The sequence below is a fragment of the Triturus cristatus genome, chromosome 10 (genome assembly GCF_964204655.1).
Source record: "Triturus cristatus chromosome 10, aTriCri1.1, whole genome shotgun sequence".
NCBI classification, from domain to species: domain Eukaryota; kingdom Metazoa; phylum Chordata; class Amphibia; order Caudata; family Salamandridae; genus Triturus; species Triturus cristatus.
Genome location: NC_140593.1, coordinates 498,172,003 through 498,195,773, shown reverse-complemented (window position 1 = coordinate 498,195,773; position 23,771 = coordinate 498,172,003). Strand labels below are relative to the sequence as shown.

Below are 23,771 nucleotides of genomic sequence, written 5' to 3'. Positions count from 1 at the left end.
AAGGTTACATGAGAGGGTAGTCGGGTGGGTGGGGCGGGATGAGCGGGGCATAGGGGTCACAAAGGGAATGGGGCAAAATAAAAAATAATGTAAAAAACCTTACCTTCAGCCGGCTGCATCCCTCATCACGCTGCTCTGCTCTGCTGCCTCACGCACAGGATCCCAGAATGCCCCGCGGCCAATCCTGAAGCTTCTTTCACATGAGAGCAGCTTCAGGATTGGCCTGAGCACCCTCAATTGGCGCTCCAGGACAGACTGGGAGTCGGTGCCTGCTCTCTCCAATCCCAGCAATGCAGCTGGGGTTGGAGAGCGGTTAACTGCGCATGATGGTTTGGCCGATCTGAGGCGTCTGGGCAAACCATCATGCGCAGTGGACGGAGAGCACTATCACTTCCCTCAGTGCAGTCACCCCCCAGGGCCAGCCCCCATGCTTCAGCAGGAAAGGAGAAATAAAACTAATGTTTTATTTTCCTTTCCTGCCGATTTTTAGCGGGGGAGGCGACGCTCCACTGTTTAGGGGTAATAATGGTAATTGAATTTACTATTCTGCAGCATGTTGATAAACAGAAATTGACAGTTCAAACAATGCTAACAAAAACTAAATAAATACTTACTTTAAAAATATAAGTAACCAGATCAGTTAAATTACACAGGTTGCAAGGGTCATGGGGGATGGAGGCTACAACGTGGGACAGTGACTGCAACACTCAGTTACTCTGAAGGGACGACCTAATGAACATGTCTCACAAAGATACAAACACATTTAGTTCTATAACATTTACATGCTATCATAAATCAAAGGACTCAAAAGATGTGAAATGGCCTTTATGGTACACGTAACCCAATATTTTATGTCACTTACTATTATTGAAATTAAAATGGGCAACTGCAAAACCCACCATGGAACACTGTTGTCATTCACATCCCAGCACCTGCAAGGAAAATGAAAAAATCAGAAATAGAACACACATTTTTGTATTTGGGAACATGAATGGCGAATTAAAGCACTTCAGAATAAGTGCAGTACTCTTGAATTGTTTAATTCGTTTGCTAAAAGTAGAACATATTGGAAAGAACGCACATGGTCTCAGAGATAAAAAAAATCGACAAAAAATGGTACATTTGAACGGAAGAGTTACATGAGTTTAACAAACAAAAAGTTTTCCATTCTTGCCATCATTATGTTTTTTTCCTCTTCATTTGCATGTATCCGACCTTCATCTTTATATAGGGCTGCGGCTACTGAATCAGTAGTGGACTCCCTCTGGTCTGACATTTGTTTTAGAAATGTAGCAACGTATTATAGTCTGTATACTTTAGCTAATCTTTAGCATTTTTGGAAAGTATTCTGGTATAAATGAATAGCGATCTCTGCCAGATACGGCCTGTAAATAGGTGAAAGCAACCCTGCTATGAAAACCTTTTTCAATCAAATAGTCTTTATTCGGTTATAGTATATCCATAAAATCACATACAAACACATTTAAAATATTGCATAAATAGAGAGCATGCAAAACAGTTAAAATACACATTACACAATTAGTGAATAAAAACTAAAACTAAAATACTTTAAAATCAACCCTCAGATTATAACAAGCATTTGCAATGCAATCGGTCTCGCATTTGGGACCTTATATGTATTTAGCTATGCAGCACATTAGCCTGGGTGCTGAAAATCTACTGTTCTTTAACATGGAGGGAAAGTAGGCACCAAACTGCGTGACACGCCAGGTATGGGAACACATGGAGAGACATATTGCCTTTCAGTGGGAAATGGTATAGTCCAAAGCTCTGTTTTTAATATAAAATCAGGGCTTTCGGTGGTCATATCAATGAAAGTACAAGATTTGAAAAAAATATTGTCTGCGGGTGCTCTTGGAAGACAATTTCTATGGACTGGAATTTAGAGAATGCTAAAGTGATTCTGGTATTTTACTGCCCTCATCTGGTCGTTTTCTATCAAGACAGTTAAATAGAGGCTGTTGAACAGAAAAAAAGTCCCTTAGCGGAAGCAGACAAGTCCTAGGGCTGATCTCCAGAGCCCACAAAGTACATACACATATAAGTATATACTAAAGTATATAAGTATATACTAAAGTATAAACAAGAGGTCTCAAATGCTCAACCTAAAAAGGCAGAGGCCAGCAGCACAGTTAATCTAACAGTCTATAACTCTCACTACAGCTCTTAAAAAACAGCCCACTTTTAAAATAATATGATCATCAGGTAATAGCTGGAGAAACACCAGGGCCGGTCATGCTTACCTAAAGTTAAGGAACTTCAGTAACGGCTTAATAAACATTTTCCCAGGCCCAATAAAATAACTGCAGAACAACATGAAGTGAAGGGTATCCTGTGAAGACTGATGGTCGCAGCCACAAGGACCAAGGGAGTCCGGAAGGCTCCAGGCCCTTGGCGAGGTCAAACGATGAGGTATCATGTTGAATCTGAATCTTGTCAATAAAAATCTGTCCCTATAATCCCTCACACTAAACATGTATGGCTCCATAGACCATGAAGTTTTTAATAGCATATGCCTCCTCACTATGGGTTTCAATAGTTCAGTCTGTTCTCTCTAAAGGTCCTTGCATTACAAACATGTATCTCTAATCCATTTTACCTCTGCAGTGCTCGGAGTATGAGGTCTATAGAATAAATCCTTCCTCCCCGGACTACAAAGTTTTCCCTTAATATAGGCAATCCATGGGATTTTAGTGGCATGATCCCGAGAATAAGCAATCCTTCAGAATCGGCCTATACAGCTGAGATCTCCTTCTCGCCCACATTTTCATCGCGCATATCAGTGGCCAGAGAGCAATCTTTTCAGCTATATACTGGACTCTTAATTTAACCTGCACAGATATGGGAAACCTGCAACACCCGCCTTAAAAAGAAGTTTTCCATGGCCTGAATTCTGTCAACTCTCATGTATCCCCACACCTCGCTGCCATATAGTACCTAGGAGGCAAACGTGGCCTGATACACTTTAGGATACTTGATGGGCGAGACCGCAAACTCTGTTCAAATCTACGAACAGTGGCAGATGCTTTGATGAGCTCCATTTTCTTACTTTCAATCAAGGGCTTCCAGTTACTATGACATTCAAACAGAACCTCAAGGTACAAAAAACAGGAACTTTGGCTCATGATTTTGAGCCCCCCTTAAATGTTTTCACTCAAGTACTTCTCAGCACCAAAATCATCACATAAGATTTAGTCAAATTAACCATGAGATCCAAACTGGCTGTAAAGTTTATTTTAATTATTTATTTATGGTATTTGTAATGTGCTCTGTGACCAAACCGGTATCCTGGCGCTCAGCCTTAAAGTTGTTAAGGAAGGAGAGAAAGTCATCAAACGTATCGGTCCTTTCCATTAGGACTGCATTACCTGCATATAGTAAAACTGTTAATAATCTCAACTACTCCCTCGGGCAGTTGGCTCCAACTGACAGGAGGGTTTGAATCAGTCCGTTAACATATAACGTAAACAGAAAGAGGGCAAGAATACTTTCACGATTGCTCTGCCTGGGTGCTGTCAGCACAAGGGGCGGAGCTGGCCCGTTCTCCTTCGAAGCATTTCCAGGTCACTTCCGGGGTCATCACGGCCGCTGCCGCGAGCACTCGACTCTCCTCCTCCCCAGAGTTTTGCTGTCCCTCCTCAAAGATACGTGGGGCTCCCTTCCTGAGTGTCACCACGCCACAGTTCCTGGTTCCTCCGCTTACCACAATATCGGGTTTGGCAATATTGGGAGCACCGAGCACAATGCGGTAACGCGCTTAGTGCTAGAATGTGTGCTGACACCTGTGTGAGTGTGTTTTTTCCCGCAAGGCATTTTTCCCACGATAGGGGAAAACAACACTTGAGCATCTGCATTTCTATACAGTAGTCAATATCTAGTCTACGCTTATGATTTAACTATGTAGTGGCTCTAATTGTTCAGAGGCTCCCTGAGTAGCACAAAGCTCATGCTGTGAATGAGTTATAAATGAATCCTACTCTCCGATACGTCTTCTGTATATTCAGTAGTTTGCATTCATCCAGAGATGAAAGGATGATTAGTTGAGCCCGCTTCATTTTTTCTTTTTTGATTCGCTGTGAACCAGTCTACTTATTGGCAGTTGGTCGTTATTATTTTTGGGGCTAATTTATCTTTGTTATTACACCACACCACTGGTAAGAATCCACTACCTTGTTTTCTTTATATAACTAAATCTCTGGCATTGAGTAATTTCCTTTTTGCTCTGTTCAGGTGGCACAGCTTATGTATCCAGTATTTATGCAATTAGTGGACACCAGCGGAAGAGGGGAAACCAACAGGTATTAGTTTATGGTAGTCGTTGTCCTGCGCAGTTGCATAAGGTTGATATTAGTTTGGGAAACTATATTTCATCAGGTAACTAATGTTATTTCTGTTCACAGGATTTTGACGTCTTCAGTGACGGATTCTTGCTGCCCGGGGCGTGCCGAGGGTTCCTTTCCCGTGAGGTCTCATTCAAGGTCAAGACGAGGGTTCTACTGCAGTTGTTTTCTTCCCTTCTTTCCCCTCTTCCCCCTGCTTACTGGTTCATAGCTTTGACACTGTTGGGCAGACCAGTGGCAGCGGGAAGTTGGGACCTGTGCATCGGCTTCCTGCCTCTCGTTCCCGTGGAAATACCAGGTGAGCCCTGAGAAATACATCCCTGGCGCACCCCTCTGCTAGTGCCAAAGGGCCGAGTGCAAGCCCCTCCCTAAGAATTTCGCACAGATGCTGTTGTGTGGGCATGTAGATCACTCAGCAAATTAACAATGTTAGAGTCAACCCCCAACATGAGCAACAAGGGCCAGAGTCTTCCGTGGTTGACCCTGTCAAACACAGATGTTAAGTCCATGAAGGCAAGATGAATAGATGCGGACCTAGCAACAGTATACTTATTGATTATCAAATAGAGATTAAGGCATTGGTCCATCTACCCTGCCTAAAACCATATTGGGCATCAGAAATACCTTTGTGCTCTTCCGCCTGCCCCAACAACCTATCGAGCACCACCCTGCCCATAACCTTAACCACTGCATAGATCAGGGTAATACGCCGATAACATTGAGGTTGTCTTTGTCCCCCTTCTTAAAGATGGGAACAATTATTGCAGTAGCCGATATTGATGGAGGACCCACTTTCACTGCTACATTTAAAAACATTGCCAAGAGGGAGACCGACAGTTCAATATCATCCTGAAACAAATCTGGAGGGATCTCATCTAGCCCTGGGTCCTTATTATGATAAGGACCGAATACCCTTGGACGGATGTATGTCGTTACAACGCACACTTTTACAATGCATGCACTTACAACGCATTTTTTACAACGCAAAATCGATTACAACGCATTCCATTACATAGCATGACACTACAACGCATTTTTAAAAACTACCTTTACAACGCATTCCATTACAACGCATACTACCTTTACAACGCATACCATTACAACGCATAATATTAAATTGCATTTAAGGTAAGTATTAGATAGTATAGGGGTAAAAATTACTTTTCTAACTCCAGGGGGTGCAACAGTAGGGTAAGTGTTGGATAGTATAGGGGTAAAAATTACTATTCTAACTCCAGGGGGTGCAACAGTAGGGTAAGTGTTGGATAGTATAGGGGTAAAAATTACTATTCTAACTCCAGGGGGTGCAACAGTAGGGTAAGTGTTGGATAGTATAGGGGTAAAAATTACTATTCTAACTCCAGGGGGTGCAACAGTAGGGTAAGTGTTGGATAGTATAGGGGTAAAAATTGCTATTCTAACTCCAGGGGGTGCAACAGTAGGGTAAGTGTTGGATAGTATAGGGGTAAAAATTACTATTCTAACTCCAAGGGGTGCAACAGTAGGGAAAGTGTTGGATAGTATAGGGGTAAAAATTACTATTCTAACTCCAGGGGGTGCAACAGTAGGGTAAGTGTTGGATAGTATAGGGGTAAAAATTACTATTCTAACTCCAGGGGGTGCAACAGTAGGGTAAGTGTTGGATAGTATAGGGGTAAAAATTACTATTCTAACTCCAGGGGGTGCAACAGTAGGGTAAGTGTTGGATAGTATAGGGGTAAAAATTACTATTCTAACTCCAGGGGGTGCAACAGTAGGGTAAGTGTTGGATAGTATAGGGGTAAAAATTACTATTCTAACTCCAGGGGGTGCAACAGTAGGGTAAGTGTTGGATAGTATAGGGGTAAAAATTACTATTCTAACTCCAGGGGGTGCAACAGTAGGGTAAGTGTTGGATAGTATAGGGGTAAAAATTACTATTCTAACTCCAGGGGGTGCAACAGTACGGTAAGTGTTGGATAGTATTGGGGTAAAAATTACTATTCTAACTCCAGGGGGTGCAACAGTAGGGTAAGTGTTGGATAGTATAGGGGTAAAAATTACTATTCTAACTCCAGGGGGTGCAACAGTAGGGTAAGTGTTGGATAGTGTAGTGTAATATTATGCGTTGTAATGGTATGCGTTGTAAAGGTAGTATGCGTTGTAATGGAATGCGTTGTAAAGGTAGTTTTTAAAAATGCGTTGTAGTGTCATGCTATGTAATGGAATGCGTTGTAATGGATTTTGCGTTGTAAAAAATGCGTTGTAAGTGTAGTGCGTTGTAAAAGTTGCGTTGTAAAGGTTGTTCCACCCCTTGGACACCTCCTCAAGGGTATAACCAATATCTGGTCTGCCTCCAAAAGATGCTCCCAGGGCGGCATCCACGGCCACCACCTCGCCTTTATAGATCCCCTCAAAATGCACCACCCTCTGACCCTCAGTTATATGGTGGCATAAAGCAGGATCGTTGTCACTAACAAGACCAGGGCAGTTAATTGCCTGCCAAAACAGAGCGCTATCTCCCACTTCACATAAATATGTATAAAATCTATTTTTTGTTTTGTTTTTTGCAATAAAAAAATTACTTTATTTCTTTCACTTTAAAATTGCTATTATTTTGGTTTACAAACATATTTCACAACATTTAAACTATATAATAAAAAAATGGCTGATGACGGCTGATCATCTCCTTTGGTTTTGCTTTGTTTGCCCTAAGTTGGCAGGGTATGCCCAGAAGTGGGTCCCTTGCTCACTTTGCCACTGGATTCAAGCTAGCCTGGCTGATGACGGCTGATTAGCCAGAAACCGGTCTCAGGAGGCATCTTTCCGGTCCAGGGAAGACATGGCTTGGCAGTTCGGGCTGGACTGTTCCCATGAGGCACAGGGTCAGACTGATTTGCATATGGCCATGTCTGAACTGGGGTGGCAGAGTGAGCTAAAGAATGATGATGGATTAAACCCAGATCAGTTGACTGGGGGTGAGTGCTTGCAATGTTCAACACTCAGTCCATCATCCTCTTTGGTTTAGGAAAAAACTTAAACCTGCTTTCTTGTGTCAAAAGGGGACGTCGACAAAAAGGTTGTGGGCAACTGTCTGTGAGTATGCTTCGTAACCAGGACACAATGCACACCTACCAGCAGCCCAAGAACTTGTAAAAGCTCTGAGGGGCAATGTACCAACACTGAACTGGAGAGACAGCTTCCTGTCTAATGGTACCATGATGGTATCCCAGAACAGTTGCAGGAGGCTGTAGCATTTAGAATCTATAAACCTGTCTGTCAGAGATATACTCTGGACTGCACGTGCCTCACTCCGAAAGATCCATAACCAATAGTTTGACTTAATTACATCAGAGGACGGTATGGGTTTAAAGGATGGATTCTCCCACAGCCCCCTCGGATCTATGTTGATTAGCAGTGCTTTAATCTGTTGTAACCATGTTATCTTATGAACTTGATCTACTGCTACGTCATCTCTCAGAACCATTTCATACTGTTCTAAATTGGTGGTAGATCACATCTTTCTCCAGTATAAAATGGGCGCAGTCTTACATTAGGTGCATAATTTCTTTCTGCCCAAGTCTAACATTGAAGGTTTCAGCAGGCTAAAAGCAGGGAGGTGAGTTGAAATTCTTAGAAACGTATTCTCAGCGGTAGTTAATGCTACTATATTAGAAATTCCCCATAATTCTGAACCATACAGGGCATAGCCCAAAGCCTTTGTATCATAAATTTGTAGGGCGGGGCCTATTGGCTTGTTATGAGAATGACTGTCCTCCTTCAAACTGACCCCACTAATCTGCCTAAGCTTCAGAGACGCATCGTCCACTTGAGATTTCCAAGCCATATCAGACGTTAAAGTAACGCCTAGGTGGTTAAATACACACGTGCGCTCTAGTGGCATACCTCCCAGCATTAATCTTCCCATATAACTTCTGGGTTAGTTTGACAACATATATTTAGTTTTGAGGTGTTTTTCTCGAGGCCCGAGCTTTGCAGAATTCCTCAAAAAGGAGCAGCAAATGCTGTAGGCCTCCTGGTGTCCTAGAAAGTAGCAAGGTACCATCCGCAAACAACAATATTGGCGTTTTGATACCTGCCATTACAGGGGCATCGGTCGCACTCTAAGACATAACATTTGCAATGTGGTTAAGAAATAATTAAAATAACATAGGAGCTAAAACACAAACCTGCGGAACACCCCACTCTATAGGGAAGTGCTTGGTAAGGTCACCCTGGATGCTCCATTGGACTTGCGCAAAAGTTGCTTCATGGAGGTACATCACAAGTTTCAGCAAGATCGGTGGCATCCCCATTGCCAGAAAGAAACCCCATCAGTTCTTGCGTGGAACTAGGTCAATCGCTGACTTTAGATCCACAAAAAGGCACGTACATAAAGCCATTTCCAATTTTCACAACCTTCTAATACAAAAGAAAAAACGTAAGACCCGATCGAAGGTGCGAGTTTTGTTCCAGAATCCCGCTTAAAATGGGGAAAGGATTTTATTGTTAGAAATCCTAATCTGGATTTTTGCTGAAAGTAATCATGCAAAACTAATTGGCCGATAATTCAATGGGGAGGCCTGATTGCCCTTTTTATAAATGGGGATTACTTCAGCAACATGCGGACATGAGCACCACCAGCAATGGCATTTGCAAACTTTAAAATGTATTGTGGACAATTGTGTCTATCCTCCAAGAATGCATCTGCGGGAATGCCATCGGGTCCAGGGGCTCTAACTCTAGTTACTGCATCAAGTGTCTTATGAATATCAGTTAAATCAATGAGAGGTTCCTTTTGGAGGGCATAGTAGTCAAGCGCCAAATTAGTAAATTCTAGTTCGACATCCACTAGGGAAGAGCCTTCAGCATATAAATTTGTGAAATGATCAGCCCAATCTGCAGGGGTATTTGATTTTGGGGAGGAGGCACAATGCCATAATTGCCCCATGTAACCAAGGCCAAAAATATATGAGAGTCCTTAGCAGAGCAAGCTACCCTAGGAGCCTGCCACCTCCTCTCATTCCAGTCTCTCTTGGCTTGAGCCCGGGTGGATTTGTACTTCTTTCTTGCCTCACGGAAGTGATGGACATCCGTATCTTTGATTGACTTAATCAGCAGGGAGCGCATCTGTCTACATTCCCTGTTGAACCAGGGATTTGGTGCATGATGGGATCGGTTAGGGGAAGGTATCGAAGTAAGAAAGTATGAGAGGATTCCCTTAAAAATCTTATTGTGTCAGGCTACAACTATGCTTGAATCCTCCCAATGTAAAGGCTCCTCTACCCACTCAGTCAGACATGAAGATATATCGTTGCTGATGTTATACTGAGTTTATTTAGAACTGTTAAGCTTAGTTTGTCGGCTTGATTTCCCTTCTCAATAAAATGAACAGTGAGTTTGGTTGCCTGTTTCCTACATCTAACTGTACTCTTGTGCTCCATAATCTGAGTTTTCACTTTCTGTGTCGCCATTCCATCATACCTTGAACCACAAGAGCAAGAGACAGGGTAGATGAGTCTCTCACTGTTACAATTTGTATGTTGTCTCTGTTTCCAGTGTTTGGCTGTACCAATGTGAAACTCATTGGGGTGTGCGTCTGTGCACGAATCGCAAGACCCACAAGGGAAATGCCATTTCACAGGAGGCAATCCCCAGAGTGTGTTCTGTCTGGTGATGTCAGTAGATTTAGGTCTCGTATGTAACAGGTTATCCTTCAAATTACTATTCCATTTGAAGGCAAAAAGTGGACGTGGGATTGACCTGTCCCCTTTGTTCAAGATGTGCCAGTTCTCACAAATGGATCTTTTAATCAGACTTGAGAATCTGCAAAGGGTATTTATTATACCTCCCTCAAAACATCCCTGAGTTCCTCCCTCTCAGAGAGGGGTTGTAGCCCACACCATGACTAGGTATCACAGTGCGAGGAGGTTCCCGATGATGAAGCATGCCACCTATGGTGGGGGAGGGAAATCGTCCTTTAAAAGGGATACTCCACCACGTCCAGGTCATTAGTCTTGATAATATTATGTTTTTTGTAGACCCAGAGGTTTCTTTTGTGCTAATTACTATTCCCACACCAATCTAAATACACTTGGGGAAGGTATAAAACACTTAAAAATACAACTTAAATAATTCCAATTCAAAGTAAATCTTTTTACCTACAATATTATGTTTAAAAAATGCAGGATACACAATTAATACTACACATCATACTTTAAAAAATTATACATTTTTCTAAAATGTTATATTATCGCACACTAATTTAAACATCTATTATTTATATAAAAAAGTAAATAAATAAATACAAAATATTTCTAATTTGCTAATAAAATTTGCCAATTTTTAATTAATGTTTTTGACCATATATTAATGTTCAAAAAGTACATCTTACTATTTTGCTAATAAACAAATTTACTAAAACATTTCATGACTTTTTATAAAACATTTAACATTATAACAATTTGTTTTACCTTTTTCCATTCTAAATTTTTTTATACAAATTTTTAAAGTTATATATCAATGGCATACAAAACAAATTATTATTTTAATTGAAATGTATAAACAAATACAAATATAATATTTCATAAAAAGGTTCTAGATATTTTTAATAATTGTAAATATTTAATGTTTTATTTAAAAAAATATATATATATCTTATTTCACATTATTTTTTAAATATATAAAATAATAAAATTCATTCTAAAATTAATAAAGCAATTTGCTTATAATTTTATTTACTTAAAATGAAATATTATAATACACATTTCTTAAAAATTTCCCAACCCTTATCCCCTATTAACCCGACATCCCGCTACTAAAAAAATTCAATAATAAAAAAAACATTAAAACAAATACAAATTACGAATTAAAACAATGTAATAAATAAATACATTTATAAAATTAAAACATTAAAAACAAAATAGAAACATAAAATATAAAATATATATTACATAATATTTTACACTAATAAACAATATTATGTTCAACAATATTTACTACATCAATAATTTTTACTTCGGTATTCAACGCAAGACTTAAAATAATATTTTTGACATCGATATTCCTGTCCATTATATATATGAAATCCCTATATTCTGGGCACAGTATTTCCGCAACACATTAATTGTTATCCGATAATTTGTCTAAATAATTTGTCTAAATACCTCTGTTACTACTCCTTCTTCTACGGCAAACTTAATATTGCTGTTTTTCTGAAAAAAGGGATGTCAAACAATGTGGGTTGTAATGATGAATATTATTAATAAAGTCTGACATAAAAATGTATGCAAATAGCTAATTGCAAATTGCATAAAGGATCATATACCTTCTTTGACATGATGCAAAATGTTTTTTATTCTATCTATAGTGCCAAACCGCAAAATGTATTGGTTGGGATGATCCTTCTGGATGCTGTGAAAGTATTCTTCAGGGCCTCCTGGAATATTCTGTGGACCAACCATAGAAAAATGGGATTTTGCCCAACATTTTTATGCCAAATATAGATCCTATATGAGAACCTAATGGCAAGCATTATTAGTATGAAAACAGTCTCAGATGTGTTAAATACTAATCTTACAAAAAAAACAGATGCAACAGTAATGCACCTTGCAACTATTATTATTTGCTTTATAATTTGAGCCTTGATTATCACATCTGTATAAAGCTGAGGACATACCCGAAACACATTAAACAGAGGCGAGCGTAAAATCATGGCATGTGCTTACGATATTCCTTCTTTTATCACAAACCCACCCATCAGAAATTGCAATAGAGGATGAAGCCATAGTGTTCAGGCAATTGGTCACATTTTACAAGTACTTTGTAACCAATTTTAGCTAGATCAGGACCCTAGACTAGTAAAATCAGCTGCCTACCTTAGTGTCAAGACCACCCCAAAATTCAATGATTTGTTAGACGCGAATTATAAAAATATTTCAAAAAGAAGCAGTAGAATCTATGTGTAAATGGAATGGATTACCTACCCATTGGGCAAACTTCATAAAAATGATCATCCTCCTGAAATTCTTGTAATTTGTTCATGTCAATATCGCTAATTATTTCGTTTACATTTTTTAAGATGGTGAAAGCAACATGGAGAAGTTTAATATGGGGGTATCATAAACCAATTGGTGACCTACGTTATATGAAGCAACCTATTAGTCATGGAGGCTGGAGCATTTTACAAAAATACTTCAATCAATCAAAGGCATTTATAACGCGCACTACTCACCCGGAGGGTCTCAAGGCGCTTGGGGGGGGGGGTCCGCTACTGCTCGAACAGCCAGGTCTTGAGCTTCTTCCTGAAGGAGAGGTGGTCTTGGGTCTACTTCTATTACTAAGACACATTTGGGGATAGCCAGCTCAGCTTGTGGGTATGAGAAAACATGTATAGGCACTTGGGATCTTTTTAATGTTAATCTGCTAAGCGGGGACGTATCGAAGCAATATGGAGGAAAGGACATGATCTTCTGAGCTCCCGGCCAGCCCACATTAAACCTTTGAAATCCTGCCACCTAGACCTCGACTAGCTAGCTGAAAGGACCCCTCGACAAATGGCCATACCATAAGTAAGTGGTATGACATGAGTGGTTTTGGGTTCCCCACAATGCTCTGCAGCCTGGCCGTGTAGCTGAGGCCTAATGTGTCCATGAGGCTGGAGCGCCTGTTACATTGCGGAACGACATGGGATGCTTCTGCAGGCTTGCTGGGAGGTGCAGCCGCTGTACTGGTTGCGCGGCTGCTGAACCTGTGCTCTAGCTCCAGCAGACATTTGGCAAAGACTGAAGCCCGGCTCCCAAAGTGAAGCAACAAAAGGTGTGGCTGTGCAGGTGAATGCGTGAGCTCATGGACCGACCCCCATTAGCACTGGGGAGGGGGCCCCTGAAGGACACTGAGGCATTGGGAGCAGAGACACTTGCCAAGAGTTGTTCACTCCTCACGCGGCTGAGGTGGAGTGCACTGTCGGTGAAGCCCCTGCTGGGCCTGGTTCTGCGGAGAGGGGTGGTCAGCCCTACATTACTCGTCCTCCTCCTCTTGTATAATGGACACAAGTGCCTGCCGACAGGCACACCCGTAAGCTGATGGGGTACCCCAGAGAATACTTTGGTGTTAGGGGCTGAGGTGCTCATTGGGGAGAGCGAGCTTATGTTCTGATGATGCGAGGTAACTTTAGTGAGCTGACTTGGAATTTCAGAGGCTTAGGCTCCTACACAAAAAAGTACAGGATACTCACCTTTCTGAAACATCATGGTATTAGCATTGCTTGTCTGCAAGAGACCCAGCTGGATGATGCCGGGGCCTCACGACTGGCCCTGATTTGGCAGCATCAGGTTTTCCACTTCTCCCACTCTGCATACGCCGGGGGTACTGGTTTTGGTGGTCCTGGGTGCACCGTTCTCATTGACATATGTTGAGGCCAATGTAGAGAGCAGGTATGTGCTGCTGCAGGGGGCTCTAGACGGGAAGCAGGTGTCTGTACTTAACATGTATGACCCCAATACAGATGACCCTTGCTTTTTTCTAGCAGTGCAGGACTTGGTGCCACAGGAGTTGGGCACTCCTATTTTCTGGTTGAGAGACTTTAAGTGCGTCCTCGACGTGGTTCTTGATAGGGCGCCTCCAAGGGAGGGTAATAAACCCCACATAACTGCAACGCTTAAAGGGGTTATGGATAACTTGGGTCTAGCAGATATATGGCGTACACTTCATCTCACAAAACAGGCATATACTTGGTATTCCCTAAACCATAACTCATGCAGCAGGCTGGATAGTATTCTGGTGGGTGGATAGTTTCCTCTCAGATCACTCCCCAGTCCGCTGCACATTGAAAGGGGGGGTCTGTGCAGAGAGGGTAGAAATAGTTACGGACTGTGGTGTGAGGGAAGCTCTGTCCAAGGCCTTGGGGCACCATGGCTCATAGAGCCACGGAATGAGAGGCAATTAATGCAGTTCTATTTGGAACATGTATGGGTCTGACTTGTGGGGTACAGGATCAATGACAGCCAGAGCTTAGGATGGGGAGGTGGACCTGGCTGCACTGCAGGTAAGGGTCCCGACTGACGCCAACTCATGTAGGGAGGGAACGGAGGTGTGCAGGCGCACAGCCGATATCTGAGCCCGACTAGAAAAATTCACATTGAACCAATACAGACAGCAACTGCACAGGAAGGGAGACAAGTCGGGCAGACTGGTGTCTTGGATCTTGCCCAGATAGCATGCACCATTCCCAGCTACACGTCTGGTGACCTGTGACGGTGCCAGTGAGACGACTAGGGTGGGTATTGTGTTAGCATTTTGGGATCATCTGGAGCGAGTGAACGAGGCAGACCCTTGGATTGCACCAGACTGATACAGGGTTTTCCTGGAAGGTCTGGGACTTCCTTGACTTAAGGAAACAGCGGCTGAAGATCTAGACTCTGCTACTGAGCTGGAAGAATTGCGTGCAGCATTGTGTATGTTGTGTTGATGGATTCCATGTGGAGTTTTTTCAGGAATTCTCCACTATGGTCAAGCAGGGCCTGCTTGAGGTTTTCTTTGAGGCAAGGGACACTGGGGTGTTGCCTCCCACTAGGAGAGAGGGGGACATATGCATGTTGCTTACACCAGACGGGGACACGACAGACCCCATGGCATTTAGGTTGCTTACCATGATTAACCCAGATGGGAAGATCGTGTGCAAGCTGTTGGCCAACCACTTGAACACCTTTATGTTCAGTGTGGTTCATGAGGACCAGTACAGGTTTGTCCTGAGTCATAACACCGGGATTAACCTCAGGCATTTATCACATGTTATGCACGAGGTCGAGCATGGTGATGATGAAATGGCCTTGGTCTCCATTGATCAAGAAAAGGCCTTCGACACTGTTGACTGGGGCTATCTGCTTGAGGTGCTGCAGGTTATGGGGTTCGAACCTCAATTCCGGGGCTGGATTCGGCTTCTTTAAACTGAGCCTAGTGCCAGAGTGCCAGTGGAGCAGTGTTGTGCGGAGAGTTGGGTTCTAGGACAGGGAACGCAACAGGGGTGCCCCTGTCCCCACTCCTTTTTGTACTTGAGTGGAAACTTTTGGCAGTGTGGGCAAGACATGAGCTATAGGACTGGGGCATACAGCTGGGTGATGTTAAGCATATTATATAAATATATGCAGAGCCGCTCTGTTTTAGCTTGGTTCCCCTCTGGAATCTCTTAAGATCCTATTACGCATACTAGACGACTTTGAGACCTTGTCTGGGATGTGAATTACCTATGGTAAGCCTCTATTGTTTCATCTTGCAGCGCTAGTTGGGAGCCCAGTGGAGAAACTACTGGACTTTGGTCTACACTGGGAGTTAGCACAATTCAGGTAACTGGGGATTATGGTGGCGCCCTCCAGGGCGCACCAGCTGTGACTCAATATGGAAAGATTGAGGGGCTCGCTGAGTGCCTCGCCGCCTTCTGGAACACACTCCCTCTGTCATTGATGTTACTCTTGCTGCGCTATTTCTATGTCATTCAGAACTCTCTTTGCTCTCTGTGTGTCAGGGTATTCAGACAGCTGGACTCGATCCTTGTTTCCCTTGTTTGGGCTGGAAAATTTAGTACAGTGGCTTTGACCACCCTGACTAGTTGATACGAAGAGGGTGGCTTGGAGGTGCCGCAACTTGACTTTTATCATTATGCCAAGCACATGCAGCATGCTGTTTGCTGGCTGGAACCTCGAGATACTTGTGAGAAATACCTGCTGGCGGGGAATGTTGATACAGGATAGCTACCAGTGATATTAATGGAGGGTGCTGGGGCCCTGAACGGCTGGTACAAATTTAGCAAAAGCTAGTCACAGTAGTGTTGAGATGTGCTCATTTCCACCAGGAGTTGCTGGTGTGGATACTGGTGATGGTCTGACAAATGGCTGAAAATGTGCCCTTTCAGGTGTGGAGGGAGGGGGGCTGTGAGCTGTTGGGGGACCTGTACCATAATGAGAAGCTTACTTTTGAGGATGCACAAGCAGAGTTTGCACTAGGGCCGGGACACCTTCTGTACTATGCTGGCTTGGCAAAGATGGCCAAGCAGACCTGGACCACCTTTCTTGCGGTGTCGGGGGCCTCTGACGCTTTGGGGACTCTACTGTCCAATGGATTGGGTATGCATCTGATATCTTTGTTATATAAAGCCTTGCCAGCGGATGTAATGGGTGGCCAGTTACAAGACCCGGGATACCTGGGAGAAGGACCTGAGGGAGTTAATCAAAGATGATGATTAGGTTCATGTCTGGTCCTCAGTGTCATGTAACGCTCGCCTAAAACTGGTTCATTATATTTTTTTGCAACACACTTACCTGTCACAAAGACTCTTCGGTGGATAACACAAGTTCGCTCTGATAGCTGTCCTTGTTGTGGAACTCAGGGAGCCAACATTCTTCATTTGGCCTGGGGCTGTCAAGCAGTGCAGGACATTTGAAACTGAATGGTGGGGGAACTTACAGGAGTAACTTCATTACGGGCAACAGTAATTCCACAGGGCAGTTTACTAAGGGACATCAAGAGGCCTAAGGGTCGCAAGATGGTTCATAAATTTTGCAGCTGCCACTGGTTCTTGCTAGGCGCAAGGGGCCATCACCTGGATGGAACAGCGCTCCCCGGAGAGAGACCATTGGTACAGGGACATGGCTGAATAGTCGTTAGCAGAAGATATTCAAATGAAGCTTATTATACAAGATGATAAAGTGGGGGTCAATACTCTTGTGTGGCGGGATCTGGGATACAAGTTCCAGGCCTCAGACTCTTACCCTATTAGTAGAGATAGTGATGTCTCAGAACAGTAGTCCTTCATTGGATGGGATCCCCGGTTAGGGTGCGGGTGTGTATCTATTTCCCTGTAATGTGCACTTGCGGCATTCCCCTTGGGCACTGTATGAAACTGCCTATTGCAATGTGGGGTGCTGCTCCCTTGTCTATCTACTGTATACTGTGATTGCTGTTAATATATCTGCAATGTTGTTTCTTTTTAAAATGTTAATCGGCAAAGTAGCCTGTTTTATGAACCGTCATACTTCAAATGTACATGATATAAAACATTAGCAGTATTTACAAATACATGGAAGGATAGGAAAAAATGTTAAGCACATGTACATAAAGGTGTAGTCATTTGCTACCCTGAAGAATGACAGCATTGATATGGGATGTCTGGATCTTTGGTTTTTCAACTACCTTCAGTTTTGAGACTACCCTCACCATTTGAATAAAGAAGGTTCAATCATTGAACATAATGCCTAGTCTGACTTATTCACAAAAAATTGGAAAAATGTTCCAGCAGACAACTATACAATTTCTTTTTAGACAAATGGAGTGATAACTGCATTTGGCAAACAAACAGTTGGGAAAATTGGGTGAAGTAATGATCTTCGATAATGCCATGAAAAGCATCATGCATACGCATAAACTTACTAATACCACAAATTTAAAAGTTCAACACTTTATAATCATGCAAGATCTTCTTTATATACCCATTAAACTTCAGATATGGGGCACAAGGCACGATTCCAGATATTTTTAGATGTGACACATCAGATGCAGACTTGATTTATTTGTTTGATCGGTGTAGTAAAATCCAGATATTTTGGAATCAAATATTTAAAGAAATTACTAAATTGATCGGATCTAGACTTAGCTGTGCCTCAAATGTCCCTCACCTCTTTACCAAGACTATGGTGTTATGTTAGAGTGCTGATATTTTCCCCACATACCATATTTTGTATAGTCAGAGGTAGCAGAAGCCATTCTTACTGGGTATGTGCTTTGCTTTAACATTGAGCCCAGCCTTTATCTGCCAAGTTGTTACCAACTTATCTCTACGTTGCTCATCCTTATCCCTATCAATAGTATACAAGGTGATTCCTACCTCACCAGGACAGGAAAATCCATGCCCGAATACTGAAAAAAGCCATTCCCCTCCTGAGTGACATAAAAGGCTATTTTACTCAGCATTCAACCAGTTTTTTCTTGTCTTGATTGAGAATGAAGCTGGGTTGCAAGATAGAAACACAGGGGCCGATTCCGATCCTGGAAAAACCGGGTACGAACCGTCGGTCGGAGCATTTTCTCTGTCCAATTCGTACCCGGTAAAAACACCATACAAACTTGCAAGTACGATTCTTACGGAAACACCATTTCCGTACGAGTCGGAAAAAACACCGACCGACAGCAAAATCCATACGAATGTGATCCGGGACACCGCGGACGTGACGTCCGGACGGAGTTAGGCATGTTTTTACGTCCCAGCAAGTACGATTCGCACCGACAGCAGTCCGGACGGCAATATTTTTACGGCACCCAAAAAGTGCCGGAAAAGGGAAGGACGCCGCGATGCGAGCGGAATAGGGGGCCCGGTACATGCCGTCTCCCCCCCAGCCCCCGTATGTACGTGCCGTTCCCCCCCAGCCCCCCGTATGTACGCACCGTCCCCCCAGCCCCCTGTATGTACGCGCCGTACCCCCCCAGCCCCCCGTATGTACGACACGTACCCCCAGGCCCGCATGTACAGCACGTACCCCCAGGCCCGTAGGTACGGCACATACCCCCACCCGTGTATGTACGGCACGTACCCCCACCCGTGTATGTATGGCACATACCCCCACCCCCGTAGGTACGGTGCGGACCCCCAGCACCGTACCTACGGGGGTGGGGGTACATGCCGTACATACACGGGTGGGGGTACGCGCCGTACATACACGGGTGGGGGTACGTGCCATACATACACGGGTGGGGGTACGTGCCATACATACACGGGTGGGGGTACGTGCCGTACATACACGGGTGGGGGTACGTGCCGTACCTACGGGCCTGGGGGTACGTGCCGTACATACGGGCCTGGGGGTATGTGCCGTACATACACGGGTGGGGGTACGTGCCGTACCTATGGGCCTGGGGGTATGTGCCGTACATACAGGCCTGGGGGTACGTGTCGTACATATGGGGGCTGGGGGGGTACGGCACGTACATACGGGGGGCTGGGGGGTTGTTCAGCGCGTACCGGGCCCCTGTTTGGACGTCGCCATGGTTGCTATAGGAGTTCGCTCCGGACGGTCTTTTTACCATACGGTTGTACAATCGGACGGACGGTAGGAATCGAACTTGCACGCTCGGACTTCAGTTTTCAGATTCGGATGTAAAAATGTCCGGGGACGTGTCGGACACCTTTTCCGACCCGAGGACGTGTCGGGGAATTTACCCAATGCGATTCGTATGGACTTTTTCACATACGATTCATACTTGCCAGTTTGTACGGGACTTGTACAATTTGTATGGTAAAAAATCCAGATACGATTCGTACGGGGAATATTTTTCCAGGATCGGAATCGGCCCCACAATGTCTAGGAACTCTAACTCCACTCCTCATAGTGCTGTTGTTACACTTCATATTTCACCCAAAATGTGCTCCCTATCTTATTCCTGTCTGATTTTAGGTTTAAACTTATAATAACTGATAAAACCCCACTGGAAGGGGAATGGCCCTCACCAGTGTAAACATATAATCACTGAAAAAAACCTGCACAAACACAAAGTGAATGCCAGTCAAAGAGAGGAATAGGAGAGTGAAATAGTAATTTTTATTTCTTCCTGAAGGGGCCAATACAATGTAACTTTGTTATATAAGGTAGCAGTAAGAAAGCCTAGGGTAACATTATTCTGCTTGAGTTTTGTTGTTTAGGGATGTCACAAAAATATTGAAGATACAGGGATTAGAAGCATGTTTTAGGTGTTGTTTATTTATGTTATAAACTGTAGACAATCAGGAAATATCAAAATACCCTACTGTTGCACCCCCTGGAGTTAGAATAGTAATTTTTACCCCTATACTATCCAACACTTACCCTACTGTTGCACCCCCTGGAGTTAGAATAGTAATTTTTACCCCTATACTATCCAACACTTACCCTACTGTTGCACCCCCTGGAGTTAGAATAGTAATTTCTACCGCTATACTATCCAACACTTACCCTACTGTTGCACCCCCTGGAGTTAGAATAGTAATGTTTACCCCTATACTATCCAACACTTACCCTACTGTTGCACCCCTTGGAGTTAGAATAGTAATTTTTACCCCTATACTATCCAACACTTACCCTACTGTTGTACCCCCTGGAGTTAGAATAGTAATTTTTACCCCTATACTATCCAACACTTACCCTACAGTTGCACACCCTGGAGTTAGAATAGTAATTTTTACCCCTATACTATCTAATACTTACCTTAAATGCAATTTAATATTATGCGTTGTAATGGTATGCGTTGTAATGGTAGTATGCGTTGTAATGGAATGCGTTGTAAAGGTAGTTTTTAAAAATGCGTTGTAGTGTCATGCGTTGTAATGTCATGCGTTGTAATGGATTGTGCGTTGTAAAAAATGCATTGTAAGTGTAGTGCGTTGTAAAAGTTGCGTTGTAAAGGTTGTTCCCCATTCTAAAACCATGCGTGGTAAACGTACAACGTGGTAAAAACCTTGTTCTAAACGCTGTTTCCCCTCTTGCAAGTGCACTTCTGTCATCTATGGGAAACCACCAACCCAGATTTGACAGTGGGGAGCAGTGGCATATATAATAACTGTAATAACTTGACCCACCTTTTTGGGAAGAAGTTCATATACTAGTTTATATATTAAAGTACCCTGAATATAGATGGCAACCTTTTTGTGCTGATTGCCTTTTCAATATAAAAAAACACTACTATTCATTCTTCTTTACTCCCTCTTGCGTTAGCCACCATGTCGGCCAGTCTTCCTAGGTCTCCCAGAAGTTTTTCTGTTTGGTATAAAGTCATATGATCAACATCCATTAAATCTGTTATATCACTCAGCAAACTGGTTACCAACCTTTTGGTAAATATGTTTGCATCTACATCAGTTATGCATAGTGGGTGGTTGCATTGGTAGCCCTTTGGGTCTTTATTAGGTTTTCTCAAACGCTGTGTCTATTTCTTGCTTTTTTAGTCCCATTGTGGCGTTCCTTTACTTGTGCGCATATGAGCATTTACATATATTTAAAACACATGATTTGATTTTTTATTTATATGTAGTCACAATATTATGATATTTTATGATAGGTTGATAGTCAGGCGTGGCCAGCACAAGTAAGAGCCGTGGGGTGGGGTGGGCGGGGACAGATGACGGGATAGGTAAAATTAAATAAATAAATAAATAAAACCACTTATCTTGTGCTCTCCGCATCTTCGACTCGGCGATGTAGCGAGCACAAGGTAAGTGGTTTTATTTATTTACCACCCCGCCCACCGCTCTTACCAGTGCCAGCCGCACCTGTTGATAGTGTATCAGTGGTTCATATTTTACACATTCATGCAGTATGCTATTTGGGCAGAAACATGATATACTTAGGCAAAGGTGCGAGTGATTTCACTCCTTTTTCATACTTTACAGCACAAATTACAAGGCTCATTTTTCACCTACTAATGTTGGGTAATGGCATACAAGATTACTGCAAGATTCCACAGTGAGAGTGACGCTTCAGGCACTCCGAAGACATCAAATTCATAAACCGTCTTTGGTAATGTCACTGACTGGTGCTGACTGAGACTAGTCATCGTCTCATAAGAACAGAAATATAAATTTTCCAAATTGGCTTTGCTCATTTGAGGTACACTGCAGACTGAGACAGTGTTGAGTTATGTGCAGATATGAATGTTGTGGGCTATTTAGGAAGCTCCTTCTAAGACAAGGTGTCGATGCTAATGTGTGCACTACACAGTGCTACAAAGAAAGGATTCCATTGTTGATTTGATCTAATGATTATTATTTGGTATATTGCCAATCTTCATTGTTGTCACTTGTATTACAATAATTTTATTCTCCATAATTTTTATAACTGATATTATGCATATGCATATGCTCTGCAGTGAAACCAGGATTTGATTTATTAATCTTTTAAGATAGTGTGTGTTTATACTTCAAGAAGTTTTGCTTTTCTGAGGGCCAAGGAAAGTCTTACATATTTACAGGGAATTTGTAAAAATGTATTAGCTTTGGCATTATTACAATGCTAGCTTTGTTTATCTAGTGCAGTAAACTACTTAGCTCATTGAGAACTTCCATGCCCTTCAGCAATCCATTAGCTAAGAGACACTTTTAGCTTGGTAACGCTTAATCTACAGCCACCTTTCAGTAGGATCCTTTAAAGTGACTAGTCTGATTATTGTACATAATAACTCTACCCTGCCTCAGACCATTTATAGGGTTTGCCTTTTTCCATCAGTAGCTCCGACATGCCACTATCGTCTAATATCTCATTGTTGCAAATTGGGCTACTGGTTGAGAGCGGATGAAACCCTACTCAAGCAGCAACTACAATTCTTGCCAGGGTGAATTTGAGTGAAAATAGCACTAAAAAGCACTAAGAGCTGATTGTGGCTATCTGGTTGCGTGAGACTGAATGAAAGTCACAAGTTCAGGGGTACTGCCATGGAGCACTGGCTGGGTACAGGAACCAGTTCGGCCCAGCTGAAAGAGTTACCTTCAAAGTCCAGCATGAAGAGTTCAGCATATGATGGAAAGGGTCTCGTAGAAGCACGGATAGTGTTGCAATGGCCGTCGAATGTAGTGTAAAGACGAGGCTCAGTGTCATGGATGGTCATCGCTGTAGTGCAAAGATCCTGTAAGGCATCGTGGATGGTCGTTGCTGGTTCTTTGCATTGGCAGTCACCGTAAGATGTCGATAGTGTAGTGCAGAGTGCAGATCTTGCACTGCTGGGCATTGTTTGTGGACACTGTGGCGCGAAGAGTCAGGTTTGCCAGTACTTCATGTTAGCAGGTGGAACAGGAAGCAAGATCTTGGAGCGAACTAACCAGTTCATGTTCGCAAAGAGCCCAAAGCTTCAGGATTGCTCATTTCTTTGCAGAAGAGCTCAACTTAGGACACACCATGGGTCGAGGACCTGAGGGGCACCTCTTGGGTGCCAGGAACTCACTCCAGCAGAGGTCAGCACGGCACAGGCAGGTTCATTTGCAGGTCCAGTTGCCGGTCCTAGCGGCAGGTCAGCTGGGTAGTTGCAAGGAGACCTTTGAAGCTGTTATGTCCCTTTAGCTCTCAACAGGAGGCCAGTCTCCTGACTCTTGGAGTCACCTCAGCCTGAGATGGAGGGTGCAGGTCCAAACTTCCTTCTCTGCAAGCAGGGCAGCAGAGCATTAGAGTAGCAGGTCCACTAGGTATCAGTCCTTCTGGCACCAAAGCAGTAGAACAGTCCTTCTTCTTTAGTATCTGTAGGTCCAGGAGTGTACTGAAGAGTTGGATCTGATGGTCTAATATTTACACCTGGTGCCAACTTTTAGGTATGAGAAGTTTCTAGAGAATTCCTTTGAAGTTCTTGAAGTTTCCTACCTCCCCAGTCCTGGCTCCAATCTGGCTACATGAACAGCGTAGTGGTAATTAGTGGTGTGTGGGAAGGCAG

At 43.1% G+C, this 23,771-nt stretch overlaps 1 protein-coding gene across 1 annotated transcript in view; it reads right to left on the bottom strand.

Moving 5' to 3' along the window:
- Nucleotides 1–23,771, bottom strand: part of VIPR2 (vasoactive intestinal peptide receptor 2) — a 961,249-nt gene that overhangs the window by 76,541 nt on the left and 860,937 nt on the right. The window contains exon 9 of the mRNA XM_085631945.1: nucleotides 863–932. Coding sequence (XP_085488071.1) covers nucleotides 863–932 — 70 coding nt within the window. The remainder of the gene's footprint in view (nucleotides 1–862; nucleotides 933–23,771) is intronic.